The following is a 22,241-nucleotide window of genomic DNA, read 5'->3' as shown; positions in this document are numbered from 1 at the left end:
GCATGCAGAAGGATAGTGGTTCAAATCCCAGCATCCCATGTGGTCCCCCGAGCCTGTCAGGGGCGATTTTTGAGCGGAGAGCCAGGAGTAACTCCTGAGTGCTGCTGGGTGTGACCCAAAAACCAAAATAAATAAATAAATAGATTTAAAAAAAAAAAGCGAGGGATTCTGAGAAGGAGTAGTAGAAAATGAACAGAGAGCTGCCATTTTTGAACAGGGTCAGCTCCACAGATTCATTCTTTTTTCAAAGGAGCTGTAAACTGAGCATGAAAGATCCTTGGTACACCAAGTCACACAGCAGAAAGTTGGTCATCTTGGGAGGAGAGGATGGGCCAAGCCCCAGCCCTGCCAAAGCCACGCCTGCTGCCTTCATCATCCACAATCACCATTTTCCTGTGGCCCTGCACCATCACTGACCCTCTAAATTCCCTTCAGAGACATCAATCTGACCAAATTCTAAGTAAACTGGTCTGGGGGCTAATATCACCAAGGCTTTTTGGAATAAGTGTGAGCACCAAGCCCCAAATCTCCCTTCTTCCAGAAGGCCTGGCAGCTGAGTACATGCTCCTAAAAGTCATAATATCAGTAAAAGTACTTTGAATAATATATAGGATTATTTCAATTGTTTGATGCTGTCATCCTGATAGGAACATACCCATTTAACAGAATGCACAACTCACAGCAAGAGCTCACTAAACCTTCTGACATTGTATTAATGACTTCATTGGAGATACAATTGTTTTCACAAATGTGCTCGTGACTGTACTTTTTTCTTTATTTTCTTTTTATCTTTCTTCTCATCCTTACTATTTTTTGTTTGGGTTTTACTTTTGGGCCACACCTAGTGACACTCCTGGTTCTGTGCTCAGAAATCATTCCTGACAAGCTTTGGGGACCATATTGGATGCTGAGAATTGAACCAGATTTGGTCACATGCAAAGCAAACACTACCTGCTGTGCCATTGCTCCAGCCCTATTTTTTTATTTTTTCTTTCTATCTTTTTAGTACCTTTATTTTCACTTATCTGGAAACAAATGTATAATCAACTATGTGACAAATTTTCTTTAAATAAGCTTAAAAAAAGAAATGATTCTCGAAAAAACAAAGGACAATGAGCAAAGAGATGTGAGTTTCCCTTTTCTAAATCCCAAATCAGGATGTTGAGTTTTTTTCTGATCTGCTAGACAAAGACCCAATAGCAAAATGACCAGAGGGATGAAACCTAATATAAGTCTAAAACCAAGAGAAAGGAGAGATGAATTAGAGAGAAAGAAAGCACTAAAGGCCAAGAAAAATTTCACCACTGATCAACGAGTAGGCATAAGTACCTGAAAGAAGGAACCAGACAGAGAGCACAGTGATAGGGTGTTTGCCTTGCATACAGCTGACCCAGGACAAATAGCATCCCTTACAGTCCCCTGAGCCAGGAGCCATTTTAGAGCAAATGAACAGGAATAACAATCCCTGGGTATCGACGGTATGGTCCCAAAAGAAAAAAAAGAAAAGAAAAGAAAAAGAAAGAACGAAAGAAAGAGCAACCAGCAACATGGAGAGAAAATGAGGGCAACAAATAAGGGGAAACAAAAGAATGAATGTTAACATGATTCTGCCTATTTTATAGTGACTGATCTTACTAACCTACAAATATGATACAGAGATACAGTAACATGCCAGAAAACACCACTACTCTTCAAATGTTTCATATGTCAATAATATAGACAACAAGACACAAATGGGGGAGCATTGGTGGTGGGAATGTTGCACTGGTGAAGGGAGGTGTTCTTTTATCAGTGAAACCCAACTACAATCATGTTCATAATCATAGTGCTTAAATATATTATTTTTAAAAAAGAATTAGCTTAAATAAAGATATTTTCTTTCTTTTTTTTTTCTTTTTTTTGATTTTTGGGCCACACCCAGCGGTGCTCAGGGGTTACTCCTGACTGTCTGCTCAGAAATAGCTCCTGGCAGGCACGGGGGACCATATGGGACACCAGGATTTGAACCAACCACCTTTGGTCCTGGATTGGCTGCTTGCAAGGCATACACCGCTGTGCTATCTCTCAGGGCCCAATAAAGATATTTTCAAAAAAGAATTAGCGGGGCCGGGCGGTGGCGCTGGAGGTAAGGTGCCTGCCTTCCCTGTGCTAGCCTAGGACGGACCTTGGTTCGATCCCCCAAGAAGCCAGGAGCAACTTCTGAGCGCATAGCCAGGAGTAACCCCTGAGCATCACAGGGTGTGGCCCAAAAAAAAAAAAACCAAAAAAAAAAAAAGAATTAGCAATAAAAATAAACTTATCCAAAAGAAATAAATGCTTATTTATCCTGTTTATCTCATTTATCCTCAGTCCTTCCTTCCCCCCAAAAAATCACTTTATCCTACAATCATCTATTTAAAAAGATCAAGAATCAGATTTAGCCCTTAGTGATTTAGGAGCTTTGGTTTGTCTGTTTTCATTTTTCATTTACTTTTGAATTGCACCTTACGATTTTTAAACATTTGGAAGTCATAGCAAAACAAATACTTATGGTTTATTTCCTCCTCTTCCACCTTTGTGACACAGTAATATTCTTATCACTTTATATGTGGACTTGGACATCTGCAAAACTACAGAAGAAGGATGGCCAGATCCCTTTCCAAGGACATCTGCTCCAGCTCTGTTGTTCCTACACCTCTGGACTGAGGTGGGGCACCTCAATTCACTCACCTGCATGAGTTCATGGCTTTCCAGCAGGTCATTCTCTAGCATCTCCTGAGAAAGACGTCCCATGGTGCTGTAAAATTCATCTGCTGTTTCACAACATTCTATCTGCCTGATAGAGAAAGAAAGAGAAGGAAACTATTTAGATATTTTAACCATCCATCAGTTAACTGATAGATCTGTTCCTTCTTCCCATCAAATTGGTGAACAATCAATAAAAATTAAAAATCTGGGGGCCGGAGAGACAGCATGGAGGTAAGGCATTTGCCTTGGATGCAAAGGGACGGTGATTTGAATCCCGGCATCCCAGGTCCCCCGAGCCTGCCAGGAGCGATTTCTGAGCGTAAAGCCAGGAGTAACCCCTGAGCGCTGCTGGGTGTGACCCAAAAACCAAAACAAAAAAAATTAAAAATCTGGGATGAGAGTGATAGTACAGTGAGGAGAGTGCTTGCCTTGCATGCAGTCAACCTGAATTTAATCCCCAGCATCATATATCATTGTCCAAGTCCTGACAGGAATGAGCCCAAGCAAGACCAGGTATAGCCCAAAAGAAAAAAGAAAAAGAATCAAATTACTTGTAGACACTCTCAACATCACCTATTGTATACAGAGAGAAGATAAAAACATACCAAAGGCAACTTAAGGGTACTTATTACAGGATGAATTCCTGTCTTTCCTATGTGGCCCCCCAGATTTACCATCACAACTGTGACATCTTTGTTGTTTCCATGTGATACATTCCACACACCAGAATTCCCACCAGGGACCCCAAATCATAACCCCCACAACTCTGTATTGAAGAACAATGATCTCTGTAGAGAAGCTTTTGTTTGTGTGTGTGTGTGTGTGTGTGTGTGTGTGTGTGTGTGTGTGTGTCACACCTGATGATGCTCAGGGGTTACTCCTGACTCTGCACTCAGGTATCACTTCTGTGGATTCAGGGAACATATAAGGTGCCAAGGATCAAACCTAGGTCAATTATGTGTAAGGCAAGCATTCTACCCACTGTAGCAGCTATTGCTTTTAATCTGCAAACAAAAAGTGAGATCATTGATAGACTGAAATGAAACCAGTCAAGTGAAATTTTATCTGCATGTGTTATCAGTGCACAGGATGTCTTCACAGGCAGACTTTTCCAGTTCTTCTCAGGGTACTTCTAGTTGCGATTACACCCCATTCTTGCCTCTGATTCTACCTATAAATAAGGCATCTGTCACTTGTTGGACAGGTTAGACTTGAATACTTCCAGGAGGCAAGAAAAGAAAGAGAGGAAGCAAAGATCACATATAACCCCATTTTACCTAGTTCAGTATTCTTTGTATAGTAAGATAACTCTACTCATAAATGTGTGTTGACATTCATAAATATTGGGGGAGCCATTCAGACAAAAATGGGATGAGTTCTGGCCAAATCCCACTGCCACAATCACAGAAATAAACTGTTAAAGTACAGAGCACTTATTAAAAAGTAGAATGCATGCAGGATAAAAATTTAAAAGTGAGGAAGTTTACTCTGGGGTGAGGGGGAAGGAAAAAAATAAATATCAGAGATAAGTATTTTGAATTTTGTACGGGTATTATGTATTTTGTATGAGTATTTTTTATTTTGAGACTATTTTGAAAAATACTCTCCAGATTGACAAGAGAGAAAAACATTTGAAAGATGGGATGCAAGAGTCTACAGACCCCACTCAGAACCGCTAAAACCAGAGTGTATATGTGGCAGGGGGGTTCAGGTAGAGTGGTGACTGTGGGGACAGCTGATCTCAGAGGCGTCATCTACCAGGTGACCCCTCTCAGAATAAGAGTCACAGAAAGGCTTTTAAAAGGCAGGAAGGAGCTTCAAGAAGCCAAGCTGTCAGGCTCAGCTTCAAGATGACATGGTAAGTAAAGGGTATAATGGCAAGAATATAATGCAGTGGGTCAGTCATGGGGAAACAAGTCCAACAGTAGGGGCAGAGGAGAGAGACATAAAGGAAATGCCCATGAAGATGAATGAAAGTGTATGTTCGCATACTTCATGGCATGCTCTTTGTGAGGGAGAGGAAGAAACTGCAAGTTGCAGAAGCAAGATGAAATTAGAGGTCCCATGACTAACCATACAAGAGGCATGTATGAGGTAAACATGAAGAGAACTTATCTATGTGTTGGGCTATTTTGTTCTGTCTTATTTTTCCCAAATGACAAATTTGTAGGGAAGAAGACAACAGAGAATTCCAGAATGAAGTCCCAGCTCTGCAACACATGGCCTGTCTGGTCTTGTCCGAGCTAATTAACCTCCTGAGATAGATACTGTACTTGAAAAGAGAGAATGAGCTTCCACTTCTCAGGGTTGTGGTAGACTTAAGTGAGATCATGTGTTTAAACTGCTCAATAGAATTGCAACATGTAGGCACTTGAGACGATTGCTGCCCAACTTCATTTTCCCCTAACAACTGGCGAGCTCAAAAAAAAATCAAATTATAATAAGCAAAAGCACTAAATACTTCAAAAGTCTGTTCATGTTTCCCCTACATGTCCTAAACAGTAGCTGACTATTGGTAGATCCACATATGAAGCATTTTCCAAAAGAATTTTTGAACCTGGGTTCAAAATCTGACCCTCCCAGAACTGGGGACATTGATGATGGGGAAAAGGCACTGGTGAAGAGTAATGTACATTCTATGACTGAAATTCAAGTATGGACAACTTTGTAACTATAGTGCTTAAATAAAGAATTCCTCAAAGTAAAAAACAAAAAAGAAGAAGAAGAACCTAATCCTCACCTCCTCCCAGCACAGTGGCATGGCCCTGGTGATGCCCAGTAACCTCCAGCAGCACAGAATTCAGCACTAAACTAAACACCAAACTATCCAACTTGATTGGTCAATGTGACCCCCAGGGTCCTCTGTTTGGGATTAGCCCCCAAACCCCTCAGAAAAATAAGAAAATAAAACCAGACACTTCTATCTGCTAACTGAGCAAACTTACTTCTCTGTATCTTAGCTCCCACACCTGTGAAATGAGTAACTTAATAGTCCTTATACCTTGTAGAACAATAGTTCAGGACAAAAAGAGTAGGTTTTACACTTAGAATGCTTAAAACAGGGGCCGGAGCAGTGGCGCAGCAGTAGGGCGCTTGCCTTGCATGTGCTAACCTAGGACAGATTGTGGTTCAATCCCCTGGCATCCCATATGGTCTCCAAAGCCAGGAGCAATTTCTGAGTGCATAGCCAGGAGTAACCCCTGAGCATCACTTGGGTGTGACCCAAAAATGAAAAAAAAAAAAAAGAATGCTTAAAACAGTGCCTTATCTATTGTAAACACCCCATGAGTATTAGATTATAGGTATGATTGTTGCTATTTCATGGATGGGACATCTTTGGGATGACTATGGTCAATGTCTGACCCTATATAGTTCAGAGGTGAGTATATAAAATGAGAAATGATCCTTTCCTTTCTGTCCCACATTCTCGTCACACATAAGAATTAATATGATTGAGTTTAGTCATTAGTAAGCTGCTTGATTATGCTAAACCTAGAAACTAGTTAGTAACTGCCTTTCCTCCACACTGAAACTATCAAGCTCAATAGTTTGAGTGACTTCACCTTTTACAAGGTAATGACAAGGCTGGGCATACAGGACTAGCAAGAGGCAGACACTGGGGGAATATGAAAAGATAAGCAAAGACCATACCATTTTTCACATAAATTAATTTACTTACCTAAAAAACTTTAAAGCCAGGCACTATAAAAACAAAGGCAAAGGATGTATGTGATGTGCAAAAATACATTCAATACTGAACTAGAAAGATAACACAGTGGGTAGGGGGCAAGCTCACAGCTGATTTGGGATGAATCCCTAGTACCAACATATCATCTCCTGAGCCCTTCAGGAGTGAGCCCTGAGTAAAGGGCCAGGAGTAAGCCCTGAGCACAGCAGAGATACCAAATTAAGTTAAATTAAAATACATACAAGATTGAAATAAAGGTGAAGGAAAGTGGACATTGGTTGAGGGTGTGGTGTGAAAATACTTATATGAAAACTAACTACACCATGTCTACATTCAGCCAGTTCCATAGACTGACACTATTCTCAAAAGAGATGTATACCAAGCTGTGAAAAATCCTGGGTACACCAGCCACACAGCTAAAAATGGCAATCTCAGGAGAAGAGGGTGAGCCAACTCCCCACCCTGCCAAAGTCACACCACCTGCACCCACCACCCACAACTGCCTCTTCAACAATGGCCCAACTACTATTCATCTATAACTCTCTGCAGAGAGTCTCTGACCAAAACTCCAGGTATGTCAGTATTTAGACTGACATTACCAGGTCTTTTTTGAGCCCTACTTCTCAGACTTCCCCCTACAGTCTCATACTTCCTGAAGTTATAGAGGCCAAAAACATGTTTCACAAAAGCCTCAGTACCAACAATAGTGATTGGAATTCCTGTACTGTGTGGCCACATCACGACTGCATGACAAGTCTATTTTTTTCTAATACTGTCCATAGAAACACACCCAATTAAGACACCAATGTATATCTGAAGCCACCTAATGTTCAGAAACAAAAAAAGTAACAGAATGATCAACCAGCAACAAAAGTTTACTAAACCTTCTGACAATGACTCAATGATATCATACTCAATGATGTGGATACAATAATTTTCACAAATTTTCTTGTTGCTGTACACTTTTTTATTTTTTATTTCTTTTCTTTTTTTAATAATTTTGCTCCCACTTGTCTGGAAACAAGTGTGTTATGATCGACTGTGTTAACTATGTTATCATAGTCATGCAAGGAAGTAATTTATATTTAAAAATGAATGCTGTCTGCATAAAACCCAATCATGAACAATACTGTAAATCATGGTATCTAGTATAGTACTTTAAAAGAAAAAATACATACAATCATTTTGTTGGTCTGCTTTGGTGACACCAGGGGTGCTGAGGTTCTGTACCTAACAAAACTGTGGACAATGACATGTGAGGGTCAAAGCCAGGGCTCCCACATGTCCTCTGATAGTTGATGAATCCTACTTATAAGACGTAAAAACTATTCCAACTCTCCCAGGGAACAACTTGTCATAAATAAAAAAGACTAGTTAAAAGAGTTGTGAAACAAAATACTGACAGTGATTTATTAGTTTCTAGGCACTCTATGAGTGCCCACACAAATGATTTATAGCTCTAGGAAAGAAACACTAAAATCTTTTCTGTATCTCAAGATACCCATTACAATTTTATCCTAATGTTTCTTCTACCTTAAGAGGTAGAATGTTAATATAACAGTCATAATATTAAATGGAAAAAGTCTAGACTTTTCAAACCTACTACTAGCAAAGAATGTAAATAATCAATTTAAAAGAAACAGGGAACCAGAGCAATAGAACAATGGGTAGGATGTTTGCCTTGTATGTGGCCAACCCAGGTTCAATTCCCAACATCCCATATGGTTCCCCCAAGCCTGCCAGGTGTGATTTCTGAGCCAAGAGCCAGAAGTAACTACTGAGCAAAGCAGGGTGCTTCCCCCAAACAAGCAAACTAACAAAATTACTCTTTCGTAAAAGAAACATCTCTGTACAGATTCTTCTTTTAAGCGTTTGGGCCACTCAGGGCTTACTCTTGGCTCTATGTTCAGGCATTACTCCTTGCTGGCAAGAACAATGCAGTGCATAGAAAGCTGTATCAAACCTTGGTTGGTCATATGGAAGGCAAGCATCTTAAACCTTGTTGGCCCCCCCAAAAAAATTTTTTTTTGCTTTTTGGGCCACACCCAGCGGTGCTCAGGGGTTATTCCTGGCTGTCTGCTCAGAAATAGCTCCTGGCAGGCACGGGGGACCATATGGGACACTGGGATTCGAACCAACCACCTTTGGTCCTGAATCGGCTGCTTGCAAAGCAAACACCGCTGTGCTATCTCTCCAGGCCCCCAAAAATTAATTTTTGAGGAAAGAAAGAAGTATCATGTTTACTATTTCTTATGTACCAAGCATCATATCTTATACTTATACATTTATCACAGACCTAAAGGGAAAACAAAATATTCAAATAAATCAAGTTGTGATTTGACTCATGGGCTGGAAAGGATACAGAGATAGACTCTTGTCTTGCATGTGATTGACCCCTATCACATCCCCAGCATCACATAGTCCCCACCACATATCTGGGAGCAGTCCCTGAGTACTGCTGGGTGTTGCACAAACTTCTCCTGCCCCCCAAAATAAAGAAATAGATAGCATGGGCTTTCACATGTCAAAGTCCCAAATTTGATCCCTCAGACTACATGTGGCTCCCAATGCAACCAGGAGTGGCCCCTGAGCACAGAGTTGAGAGTAGGCCCTCAGTATATTTGAGTGTCTCAGTAACAAAACAAAATAAATAGATTCCGTCTTTCCCATCACAAGAATTAAGAATGAGCCAGCCAAGATTTTAGATGGCAACAATGATTGAGCAAACTTCATAACCTTCTCTTTCCTCCCACTGAAATCTCAATGCTTTACATATCAGAGTACAAAAATTTCTTGAGGCCTGTGCTCAGTCCCACAGAACAGAAGCAATGGAGAAAAGTCACTTACTCTCCCAGTTTTGCCCAGATGGCCAATGACACCCTTAGGATGATTTCTGAACCTTCAAAGAAGACAGAATCCCAAATCTTTAGGACAGTGTGGTTGGGCAGGCAGGTGGCGAAGAGAGTGAGAAACCATTGCATTGTGAAGACATTCGTGAGTGGGGGCTCATAGCCACCTGAAATAAAACAGAGAACACATTTCTTCAAAACTGATGCAAGGTAAAAACAAACAAACAAACAAACAAACAAACAAAAAACACCCTTTCGATTTCTGGATTGATTTCTATGTATCTCTAAATTCTGGTTCTCTCTCCCTTTAATCCTTCCTGCTTCATAGAAAAGCATAAGTGGATTTTACAAATTCTTTTTAATAGTCCAGAAATTTTAACCTAGACTTTAGTTTGACTCTATCTATAAGAACATGTTAAAAACCAAAAATGTTTTTCTTGACAAAAGACAGGACCCCTAAACGGGACTTTAGCCTTTCAAAAGCGAATGCTGATACTAAAAATCTCATGAAGCCTACTTTTATTCAAATACTGCTGATAAAATTGCTCATTACAATGCCTTGTCTACTTCATAAATTACACACAGGTCTCAGATCACAATGGAATTAAGCTATAATTAAGCAATAACAGAAAAAATAACTATAAAATCCCAAAACATTTGAGCAAGTCAGGGCCAGAGAGATATTACAAAGGCAGTGTGCTTGCCATGTACAAAATAGCCCTGGGATTAGTCCCCTTGACCCATATGGTACCCTGAGCCCTGTCAGAAGTAATCCCTAAATACAAAAGTAAGCTTTGAGCACCAACTGGTAAAGCCCAAAACAAAACAAAAATTGAATAACATGAGTGTTTTTAATTTTGTGCTTTTAGGGGGCCACACCCAGCAATGTTCAGAAGCTGCTCCCAGCTCTTTTTGTGGCAGTGCTCAAAAGACCATATGGTGATAGGAATAGCCGTCCCGCATGCAAAACATATGCTCAGCCCATTGTACACGTCTCCAAAGCAGGGGGACTGAGTCACTCCAGTCAGTGCCGTGGGGCTATTCTACACTCTATGCTCAGGAGTGACCCCCCCTGACAATGCTTGGGGGAACCATATATAGTACAGTAATCAAACCGGAGGGGGGCCAGGACCCCAGACTAAAGCCCCAAAGAAAAATCCTAGGTATCATCACCTACCTACAGCTTTGTCCAACCAACCTCAATGCCATCAAGAAGCCCAAAGGGGACTGAACAGAATCTTAACTTCATCCTCCAGAGTCTGAATACATCAGACTCACATTGGTAGCCATGTAAGAACTCTACTCCAAAGTCACACTAAAAACACTAGTATCCAAGACGCAATCCTAGGATACCCCTTACTGCCTCTGGGGCTGAACCACTATGAACCAAGATTAGCAGAAGGCCAGGCAAGCATATTAGTATTGGTATTATCTTTTCGGGCCAACTAGATAGATATCTAAAGATGTGGACTATATCTCACCTTAAAGTTTCTGACTTCAGTGGAATCAGAGAACTCAGTCACACTTCCATGATGACATAAGTATGTACTTTATGAAATAAAAATATTGTTTGGGCCAGAGAGATAGCACAGTGGGGAGTGGAGTGCATTTGTCTGGCATGTGGCAGACCCATGTTCTATTCCCAGCATCCCATATGGTTCTCTGAGCCTGCCAGGAGTGATTCCTGAGCACGGAGCCAAGAGTAACCCCTGAGCACTGCCAGATGTGAGCATAAATAAATAAATAGAAGTATTTATATATTTGGAATGATTCTCTCCTACATTAGAGTCAAAATATGCATATCCCTAAACATAAACAAAAGCAGGTCTGTTTTCCTGTACTCACTCATTTTTTTTTTCTTCTCTGTAAGGAATGGAGTGTTGTTATTTTTTTCAGAGTCCAATCTGAGGTGACAAGTGTAGAATGACAATGTGTAGGATATAGAAGAGGACACATGGAGCCAATAATGTATGTCTAAGCCTGATGTGAGTCTCTGAAAGTTATATAAAATGCACAGAGTTGCTCAGGTATGCTCCGGACTCCAGTTCAATGAGAACTATGCAATGGCTTAGAAGGCTGTGTTTAGAGAAACATTCAGGTGTCATGAAAATTTCCAGGTTCTCTGAGCACAGATTAAAAAATCTTAAAAAATCCTTTACTAATTTGTCCAATTTAAATGTGCAGGTCAAGATATGGAGGCCACTTTCAGAAAACACAACAAAACCTCTAACAATTCTTTCTGGTAGCCTAAGCACAGGTTGAGAAGTGCAAGCAGTGAGTCTCATCACAGCTCAGATGTGGTGGCGAGCTGCATGATGCCCACCGCACAAAAGCCACCGAGAGCTCCTCAATATAGCCACTCAACCATCTCAGCTCCCCCCCCACCCCCCACCCCACCCCCCCACCCCCGATCCGAAGCCTCCCAGTCAGGGCAGGCGCTGTGTGGAGTTCCTGAGGAGCTCTCTGTAGAGACCTGGCACTCCTCTCAAGCAAAGCCAGATGCCCTCAGCATGAATAAATAAAGGGCCCCATTAAACATTTCAGTCTAAAGGAGGAGTGTCTGTCTCCCACAACTTGGAGAAGATAGATTCCACTTTCCCTCCACCTCAGTGATTTCAGAGAAACCATTGGTGCTTAATCACACTGGCAACTCGCGTTTAAATAATTCCTCTTGATCCGGTTTAGAGCAATAGGTCTAAACAGGTCTATCAATGTTCATTAAGTAGTTCTTTACTTTTAGGGAGAAGGGCTGCCAGGGCCACACCCAGCAGTGTTCAGGAGCTATTCCCAACTCTGTTCAAGAAAGACCCATGGCAGGGCCAGAGAGAGAGCACATCAATTAAGTCTCTTGCCTTGCATGTGTCCAATCTAGGTTCGATCCTCAGCATCCCATATGGTCCCCTGAGCACCTACAAAAGTGATTCCTGAGTGCACAGCCAGGAGTAATTCCTGAGCGCCGCTGGATGTGAGGCCAAACCAAACAAAATAAAATAACTTTTGGCAGTACATATGGGACCATGTGTGGTGCCAGGGATTAGAATTGGAATCAGCTGTATGCATGGCAAGTTCTTTAACCTTTGTTCTGTTTCTTTGTTTGTTTAGTTTTTCACTGAATTCTTAACAATAACAATTTAGAGACACAATATGTGTCCCTGTTTATCTATTTTTTCTGTTTTGTTTTTGTTTTCTTTGTACCAAACTCTCACTAAAAAAAATACCCTAAAAATATGTGTTTATACTGTGTTTATACTAGGTATAGGCTCACACATACAGGAATCAAAGGAATGGAATATTCTCAATGCTAAGAGCACCGAGTCATCCTTACCTCCACTTTCTTTGTTTGCAGTTCTTTGAAGAGTGTCCAGGTGCTGAGATAATTCAGGGAGTTTCAGTCTTAAGAGGTCTCTGAAGACAGCCATATCCACAGACAATGCCCGGAGATTATTGACAAAATAACTTTCAGGAAGTACTTTATCAATCAAGTAAATCATAATCTGGGGAGGAAGAGAGAATGACAGAGAACAAGACACATTATTTCATAAAAGCCAATCTCCAGGCCAGAGCAATAGCACAGTGGGCAGGGCATCTGCCTTGCAAATAGCCCACGAGGGTTTGATCCCCAGCATCCCAGATGCTCCCCTGAATCTGCCAGGAGTAATTTCTGAGCTCAGAGTTAGGGGCAACCCCTGGGTCACCGGGTGTGCCCTCCCCCCAAAAAAAGTTTAAACTTTAAAAATAAATAAAGCCAGTATCCAAACATGCGCTGAATGGAATATATTCAAGAACATCTTGAAATAGACTTAAAATGCAGTTAGCCCAAAGCATTCAAATGTATCAGCACCAAATGTTCTGAATTTTCAAGCCTCATCTCACTGGGAAAGGAGCAAGCCGCATAATTATCTAAGTCATTCAAACTCCAATTTCTGCTGCTGACGGAAATTTCTATCTAGATGGGCCACTCACCAGGCTACTCACCCCTGAGTTTACCACCACCCGTGGTGCTTCTGATCACACAGACATTGGCCTCACTCCGAGGAGGAGATGTGGAGACATGCTCCATCAGCAGGAGCCTCAATATCGGCTCCTTGATGCCAGCAGTTTTACAACCTTAACATAAAATCCCTGAGCTAAGTGGCTGTCTGGAAACACCCACCCCCTTCCCCTAAGCAGCTCCTGGAGCTCATTCACCATCCTCCGAGATAATCAGAAAAAGTGCTCCTGGCTCTTTGTTCGCTTTTCAGCAACAAGATTTTATTTGAACAAATGGCATTTTTTAAAGTCTGAATTTTCTTTCATAAAATTGTCTCAGACATTCTTCAAATTCTTTACTTCATCCTGACACTTCTATTTGTACTGCATTTTCTAAAATGTTAAGAACCACTTAGACTGAGCCAGCAAGATACACATGTTTTATATGTCAACTTTTGGTCCTTTCCCTTGTCAGTTCACTACCACTGCTTATTGTCTTCCTCCCCCAAAAGACTCACTCATAGCCCACAGCACCATGGGGGAAAAATAAAATAAAATCATAAGAGAGAGGCAAAAAGATAGTAGTACAGCAGAAAAGGCATTATTGCCATCCATGAGGCCAATCTGGGTTTGGTCCCCAGCACCCCAAATGGTCCCCCAAGCCACACCAGAAGTGATCTCTGAGCACAGTCAGAAGTAAACCCTCAGCACTGCCAAGTGTGCCCCCTTAAAAAAATATTTAGGTTAAAAAAATGTAATAATTTTTAAAATAACAAATAAATAAAAACCCACAGGGGCCAGACAGATAGTACAGGAGTTAAAAATTGTATTACATATAGCCATCTAGGATCATATGATCTCCTGAGCATCAACAGGTGTAGCCCAAGGACCACCTAGGTGACCCAGGTAAAGCTTGATACAGGGCTCTAGAAGCAGTACAAACTCAGGTGCCCACAATCCCAAATTAACCAAGAATTAGAACCCCCAGCAAAAAAAAAAAAAAAAACAAAACCAAAAAACAATAAAAACTGAATACCACTATATCTTGCCCTGCCCCACCAAGAAAAAAAAAAAAAAACAAGAACAAAATTATAGCTGTCATTATATGTTGAAGCAGCTGTCTTACCTGCTGGTTTTCAACATTTTTCAAAAATCCTATTTTCAAAAAATAAAGCTTACTCCCAAATTCACCAAGGTCTCATTTTACCTTCTTTTAATTTTTACACTGACAGTGATAGTTTGGACTAAGTAAGAATGAAAGCACCTCTTGAGAAAGCTCTTCTGAGGCAATTATTACAGGAATGGGCAGGAGTAGGGAGCCTCTTAGCCTTCTTACAATAGACTTTAACAAGCAAATGTATCTTGACCTTAGAAATATTCGCTAAGCAATAGGAATATATTCCATCTGTGTGGAAGGAGGAGGGCCTGAACTTAATTAAGCCACTTAAGCCACTTAATGAGAGATTCCAGGAGAAGTTTCCTATGAAAAGCTCATATTTCCCCAAAAAGGGAAAAAAGAAATTTACAGCATTTTTTTTTTTTTTTTTGGTTTTTGGGCCACACCCGGCAGCGCTCAGGGGTTACTCCTGGCTATGCGCTCAGAAATCGCTCCTGGCTTGGGAGACCATATGGAATGTCGGGGATCAAACCTTGGTCCATACTAGGTCAGCTACGTGCCGGGCAAACACCCCACCGCTGTGCTACAGCTCCGGCCTCAATTTACAGTATTATAAAGGCAAAAATATAAGGTGACCATTTGCCGGGTGCTGCACTCTTAATCAAAAGATAATGTGGCCTTGAGAGTACAGAAATAAGGTGTTTCTGGTTTTATCCCTACCGCTGTACAGGGTCTCCTGAGCACAAGCAGCAATACAGAGCCGGAGAAAGCCCTGAGCACTGCCAACTATGGCTCCCAAAATAATCCAAAGGCATGCGTTCAAAAAACTATAGTTTTGGGGTCAGAGCGATAGCACAGCAGTAGGGCGTTTGCTTTGTACGCGGCTGATCTAGAATGGACCTTGGTTCAATCCCCGTCATCCCATATGGTCCCCCAAAGCCAAGGGCGATTTCTGAGCACATAGTTAGGAGTAACCCATGAGCATCACTGGGTGATACTCAAAAACCAACAACAACAAAAAGTATATTAAAAAAATTATAGTCTCGGGCCCGGAGAGATAGCACAGCGGCGTTTGCCTTGCAAGCAGCCGATCCAGGACCAAAGGTGGTTGGTTCGAATCCCGGTGTCCCATATGGTCTCCCGTGCCTGCCAGGAGCTATTTCTGAGCAGACAGCCAGGAGTAATCCCTGAGCATTGCCGGGTGTGGCCCAAAAACCAAAAAAAAAAAAATTATAGTCTCATGTTTGTAATCATGGTGCTTAAATAAAGATATTATTAAAAAATTTGAATAACTCAGTTCTCATAAATATCTGTAAGAGTATTAAGTCATTGAATAAACTTTCAAGGAAATAATATAATAATATTAATATATTAATATTATTCTATATTATATAATATTATTAATTATAATATAATAAATATATAAGTATGTCAAAATTTCATAAATACAAACAAAATATTTTCAATTAGGCTAATTTTTGTGACTAAAGGTATCTCAAAAACCTAGGATGTGATATAGTGATCTCACATATCTAACTAGACTCTTGATGTGTGAAGTCCTGGCACTAAAAAAATTTTAAAGACATCTCCAAGTCTTATATAAAAAAAAATCTAAAAGCCAAAAAGCCAAAGAGATAGTCCCAGGGATAAGGCACTTGTTTTGTTTGCCTGTGCTCAACTGTGTTCAATTTCCAGTACTGCATATGGTCCCCCAAGTAACATCAGGAAGGATCCCTGAGCACAGAACCAGGACTATACCTCCAGGGGTGGCACAAAAAAGCTAACCAAAAAGAAATCTTCAATAAACTAGTCTGTTAAAAATGTTTTTAATTCTTTACTGTGAAGAAAATGTCAAGAAAATTAAGATTAGGGTCAGGACTGGAAAGATAGTACAGCAGGAGGATGCTTGTCTTACACCTGGCTCCATTCCCCAAGCTCCATATGATCCCTTGAATGCTTCCAGGAGTGATTCCTGAGTGCTATCAAGAGTGATCCCAGAGGGCCCGGAGAGATAGCACAGCGGTGTTTGCCTTGCAAGCAGCCAATCCAGGACCTAAGGTGGTTGGTTCAAATCCCTGTGTCCCGTATGGTCCCCCGTGCCTGCCAGGAGCTATTTCTGAGCAGACAGCCAGGAGTAACCCCTGAGCACCGCCGGGTGTGGCCCAAAAACCAAAAAAAAAAAAAAAAAAAAGAGTGATCCCAGAGCATCATCAGATGTGGCCCCAAAACACAAAATAAACAAAGACAAGAGACCAAAGGCATCCTTGATCAACAGTGGTGAAGTGCCTAGACTAAAGTCTACTCCAGGATATTGCCCTGAAGCCCGGTCTGAGCCTACCAGCATTGCAGGAGACATTGTGCCATTTCCAACACATCATATCTGAATCATGAGCATCAACTATGGAACCCTCACAAACACTGCAACTAAAGTGTACATGTGTGACCCTTGGTGAATACCTGATTCAAGCATGTGACTGGTCATCACAATGGCAATCAAAAAAGGGAAACACCTGAACCTTAGCAGACATCTGACCTAAAGGAGGGATAAAGGCAAGAAAGCACGGGAAAAAATGTTCCACTTCATGATCATCAGGAAAAGCAAACCCAAGGAACAATAAGATGACCTGTCAAAATCCAAATGTTGGAGCCAGAGATGGTATAGAGGAGGGTAAGCTTTGCATGTGGCTGACTCCAGTTAGATCCCCAAACTACATCTAGTCCTCTGAGCATAGAGCCATAAACACTACCAGGTATGATCAAACACTCTCCATCACAAATTAAGTATCTTTTCTTTTTTGGGGGGGGGGCGAATTGGGGTAGGGGCAATAGGGGACCATATGAAATGCTGGGGATCAAACTCAAGTCAGCAGCAAGCAAGGCAAGTGACTTTATCCACTATATTGTCGCTCAGATATGTATCTTTCATAAAATAACGAGAGAGCTTTAATATTTAAATTTTTAGAAAAAAATAAAAGCAAGAAAGTGCTGAAAAGCAGTGAAAACGCTTTTTATTTCCCTAATGAGCATAACATTTTGGCAGAGGCCAAAATAGCTGCTGGAAAAATCACTGACAGCCAATATTTTCCTTTGCATCAGAGCTGTTTCATGAGCCCAACCTTCCCTGCATATTGAATGTATAACCATTAGAGTCACAACTGATGATAATGTCATTTCATGCCACAGTTCATTTCCTTAGAGACAGAAATATAAATACACAGTTTCTCAGCACCCTCTAATCCTTTTTTTCCCTCTTTTTGTTTTTGTGCTGTGGGGACTCCAACTAGGACCTCCCACAGGTAAGACAAATGCTCTGTCCCTTAGCTGCACCTACATACATGCTTGGGGTGTAGGTAATCAATTCCCAGTGTGTTGCATGTACCAAGCAATATTGCATCCTTCACTTGCCTTCTACGGGGGCTAATTCTCACCTTCAGGGCATCGCCTTCATTACCTTCCACCACTTCCAGAATAAGTGCAGCCAGGATGTTAAAGCCTTGGCAGTACCCAACATTCTTGTTCCATCGGGCATAGGCCAATAGAACTCGCTTCAACACGACCCTGTCTTGCTCAGCCTCTTGGCCACAGTAAGAACTGCAGCCCGTGCGGTGAAGATCCTAAAATGGGAAGGAAACATTCTTTTAAAATTCTCATAGCCACTCCAAATTAAGTGTCTTTATTACTTTGCCTCTAACATTAAGTTATTAATACAAACGTTTTTTTTACAAATGGTGTGATTTCATGACATTACTAGTTCAAAGGAGGAATATATGCATCTATAGTGTTGTAAGATTTTTACATTTTGTGTTAAGTGATATAATATTCATTCTAGGTTGGCTTTGATAAGTTAAGAATGAGTGAGAGAAGTAGAATGCCTGTTTCAAATACAGGCAGGGGGTGGGGGGAGGGATAGGGGGCATTGGTGGTGGGAATGTTGCATTGGTGAAGGGGGTATTCTCTTTTTGGGGGGAATATTCCTTTTATGACTGAAACCCAACTACAATTATGTTTGTAATTATGGTGTTTAAATAAAGATATTATTAAAAAAGGAAAAAAAACAAATGGTGTGATTTGTCTTTTACAAATGCATAAGCCTGTTATATAGATGAGTAAAATAATATTTTTTCTTAATTTTCTTTTTCTTTTTTCTTTAGCAGTTTATTTATTGATCGATTGATTTTTGGGCCACACCCGGTGATGCTCAGGGGTTACTCCTGGCTCTGTGCTCAGAAATCGCTCCTGGAAAGCTCAGGGGATCATATGGGATGCTAGGAATCAAACCAGGTTCATCCCAGGTCAGTCAAATGCCTTACCACTGTGTTATCTCTTCGGCCCCAATTTTCACTTTTTTAATGCTTTTTCATATGTTGAGGAAGATATCTTTTTCCCAGTTTTATTGAAATATAATTGATTGCTCTTCTTGAAATATGTGAGTGCTGAGAATCAAAATTTAGGGCCTCATATAAAACAACTATTCTACCACTGAGCTATATTCTCAGTCCCTAGGAGGCTTTCAAGGGAAATTTTCATCAGGCAAATTTGGGGCCAAAGAGATAGTACAGCAGGCTGAGCACATACTTTACATGTAGGAGACTTGGGTTTGATCTCCAGCACCAAAGAGTAACCGCTGACACTGATCTGGAAGTAGCCCTGAGCACTGAAAAAGGAGTAACCCTTGAGCTCTGCCATATGTGGGCCAAAAAAAAACAAGAAAGAAAAATCTATCAGGCAAATCTATTTAAAGATTTTCAGATTTAATACAAAGAATGACTCAGAACTAACAAAAATAATATTAGAATTACATACAAGTGGACAATTTAATAATATACTTAGATACAAGTCCTTTTACAATGTACTTTAGATGCTAACTGTATTCTTTCTACTAAAAATGATATTTAATATTAAAACTCCACATATTAAGGACAAAAATCTAAACAGCAAAGCAAATCATATACAAAAACAGAAAAATCCTTCTACCCAAGATTAAAAAAACATTCTATCCAAATTGTTTTATAAATTTATGCACAAAGTACGGAACATTTGCTATACTTTAATACTTAATGTGGACAATATCTATAATTTAATTATAAGCAGAGACTATGGCTTTTAGAAGCTGAAGTCACTTTTCACTGACATAGCATTCACTTCAGTAACAAAATACAAGATCTAAGTAATGCGATTCTTATAAAATGTACACTGTTGGGTGGGGAGGAGGGAGATTTGGGACATTGGTGATGGGAATGTTGCACTGGTGATGGGTGGTGTTCTTTACATGACTGAAACCCAAACACAATCATGTATGTAATAAAGTTTGTTTAAATAAAAAACAAAATAAACATTAAAAAAATGTACACTGCCTAAATTCACAGCTTAGAGAAAAAGGTTTCAAATGTGGAATAGCTCATATTGATAAACATTCTTTTTTTCTTTTCTTTTTTTTTTTTTTTTTGGTTTTTTGGGCCACACCCGGTGGTGCTCAGGGGCTACTCCTGGCTGTCTGCTCAGAATTAGCTCCTGGCAGGCACGGGGGACCATATGGGACACCGGGATTCGAACCAACCACCTTTGGTCCTGGATCGGCTGCTTGCAAGGCAAACGCCGCTGTGCTATCTCTCCAGGCCCTGATAAACATTCTTAAACCACATAAACAGCTGAAATATCTATAGAGCAAAGGTTTTGCCAGTTTGAAATATAAAACAACCTATTTTCCCCCAGAATTTATCTTAAAAAAAAAAAGACTAACAGGTTTAGTTAACTCTGACCCCTTGGAAAAAAAAAAAGTATCTCCAAATCATTTTCTGGTGGTCAAAATTTATTAAACTGTTTTTTTAGGGGAGAGGCCACACACCAGGAGGTTCTCAGGGCTTACTCCTGTCTCTGTACCCAAAAATTCAACCTGGGTTGCTGCATGCAAGGTAAATGCTAGCCTGCTGTACATTATTTTGCTCTTAGAGGCCCTTCCAGGTTCTATGTGTAGTGCCACAATCAACCAGAGTTAACCCTATGCAAGGCAAGTGCCTTAACACCCTGTACTCTCCCTACAAACCCTGGTCCTCAATATTTAGAAAAGACAACATTCCTTTTAAGAGCTCAGCTTAGGGGCTGGAGCTATAGTAACTTGCTTTGCACATGGCAGACCTGGGTTTGATCCCCAGCATCTCAAATGGTCACCTAAAAACCATCAAGTGTGTGAGAATCATCAAGTGTAATTCCTAAATTCAGATTCAAGAATAACTTACCCCTGAGCATATCTGGGTATGCCTCCCCACCAGAAAAATAATAAAATAAAAAAGCCTAGAAACAAAGAAATAGGGCCCGGAGAGATAGTACAGCGGTGTTTGCCTTGCAAGCAGCCGATCCAGGACCAAAGGTGGTTGGTTCGAATCCCGGTGTCCCATATGGTCCCCCGTGCCTGCCAGGAGCTAATTCTGAGCAGACAGCCAGGAGTAACTCCTGAGCATCGCCAGGTGTGCCCCCCCCCCAAAAAAAGGAAAGAAATAAACAGAGAAACAATATAGGCAGTGGTTATGGCACTTGCCTTACATATGGTCAACCCTGTCTAGATTCCCCAGTACCATATATGATCATCCAGACACCAATAGAAGTGATCCTAGAGCACAGAGCCAGAGTAAGCCCTGAGCACTGCTGGTTGTAGCCTAAAAACCAAAATAAAATAAAATATGTATAATGGGCCAGAGAGGTAGCACAGCCAGTAGGGCATTTGCCTTGCACATGGCTGACCTGAGTTCAATCCCCAGCAATTCATATGGTTCCCCGAGTCTGCCAGGAGTGATTTCTGTGTGCAGGACCAGGAGTAACCCTTTAGTGCCACCAGGTGTGGCCCAAAACCCAAAAACATAAACAAAATAAAAGATGCATGCCTGACCCCAGTTTTAAATAGGCCTCAAGAATTGAAGGGAGCTCCTCGGGGCTGGAGCAGTAGGGCGTTTGCCTTGCATGAGCTAACCTAGGACAGACCACGGTTCGATCCCCTGGCATCCCATATGGTCCCCCCAAGCCAGGAGTGATTTCTGAGTGCATAGCCAGGAGTAGCCCCTGAGTGCCATTAGGGGTGGCTCAAAAACCAAGAAAGAAAGAAAGAAAGAAAGAAAAAGAAAGAAAGAAAGAAAGAAAGAAAGAAAGAAAGAAAGAAAAGAAAGAAAGAAAGAAAGAAAGAAAAAGAAAGAAAGAAAGAAAGAAGAAAGAAAGAAAGAAAGAAAGAAAAGAAAGAAGAAGAAAGAAAGAAAGAAAGAAAGAAAAAAGAAAGAAAGAAAGAAAGAAGAAAGAAGAAAGAAAGAAGAAAGAAAAGAAAGAAAGAAAGAAAGAAAAGAAAGAAAGAAGAAGAAAAGAAAGAAAGAAAAGAATTGAACAGAGCTCTTGAGCACCACTGAGGTAATCCCCAACAATGCAGCACCACATCCTTAAACCCTTGAACGAATTATCTGTCTGAGAGGTGAGATTGCTGGAGCCTCCTGACATCACTGCAAGGCCCCAGCCCCTCCCAGAATTCTAGCTGACAACAATGACCATGCTAAAGGGGAAGAAAAGAATATCAGTCTCTGTTATATAAGAGAAAACAAAATTATTTTGTTTGTTTGGGATTTTTTTGTTTGTTTGTTTGTTTTTTGGTTACACCAGTATGCTGAGGAATGACAGTATGCTGAAATCCTGGCTCTGTGGTCAGGAGCCATTACTGGAGGTGCTCAGAGGATCATATAAAATCTTGGGGATTGAATCCAGTTTGACCTCGTTCAAGACAAGTGCTTTAACCGCTCTACTCTCTCTCCAGCCCCCACCCCTGTCAACAAAATCTATTTTTAAATATGAATAAATATTTCTTTCAATTGGCAGCATTTAAATTGATGAAACAAGACCTCGTCAAATTTTTTCACTA

At 40.8% G+C, this 22,241-nt stretch overlaps 1 protein-coding gene across 1 annotated transcript in view; it reads right to left on the bottom strand.

Moving 5' to 3' along the window:
• TBC1D30 (TBC1 domain family member 30) overlaps positions 1 to 22,241 on the bottom strand; it is a 60,357-nt gene that overhangs the window by 29,498 nt on the left and 8,618 nt on the right. The window contains exons 5-8 of the mRNA XM_049782742.1: positions 17,779 to 17,964; positions 12,590 to 12,758; positions 9,263 to 9,431; positions 2,710 to 2,815 (exon numbers count right to left, since the gene is read on the bottom strand). Of these exons, the coding sequence (XP_049638699.1) occupies positions 2,710 to 2,815; positions 9,263 to 9,431; positions 12,590 to 12,758; positions 17,779 to 17,964 (630 nt within the window). The remainder of the gene's footprint in view (positions 1 to 2,709; positions 2,816 to 9,262; positions 9,432 to 12,589; positions 12,759 to 17,778; positions 17,965 to 22,241) is intronic.

The sequence above is a fragment of the Suncus etruscus genome, chromosome 11, assembly GCF_024139225.1.
Source record: "Suncus etruscus isolate mSunEtr1 chromosome 11, mSunEtr1.pri.cur, whole genome shotgun sequence".
NCBI classification, from domain to species: Eukaryota; Metazoa; Chordata; class Mammalia; order Eulipotyphla; family Soricidae; genus Suncus; species Suncus etruscus.
The sequence above is the reverse complement of the archived record's forward strand: the minus strand, read 5'-3'. Positions and strand labels throughout refer to the sequence as shown.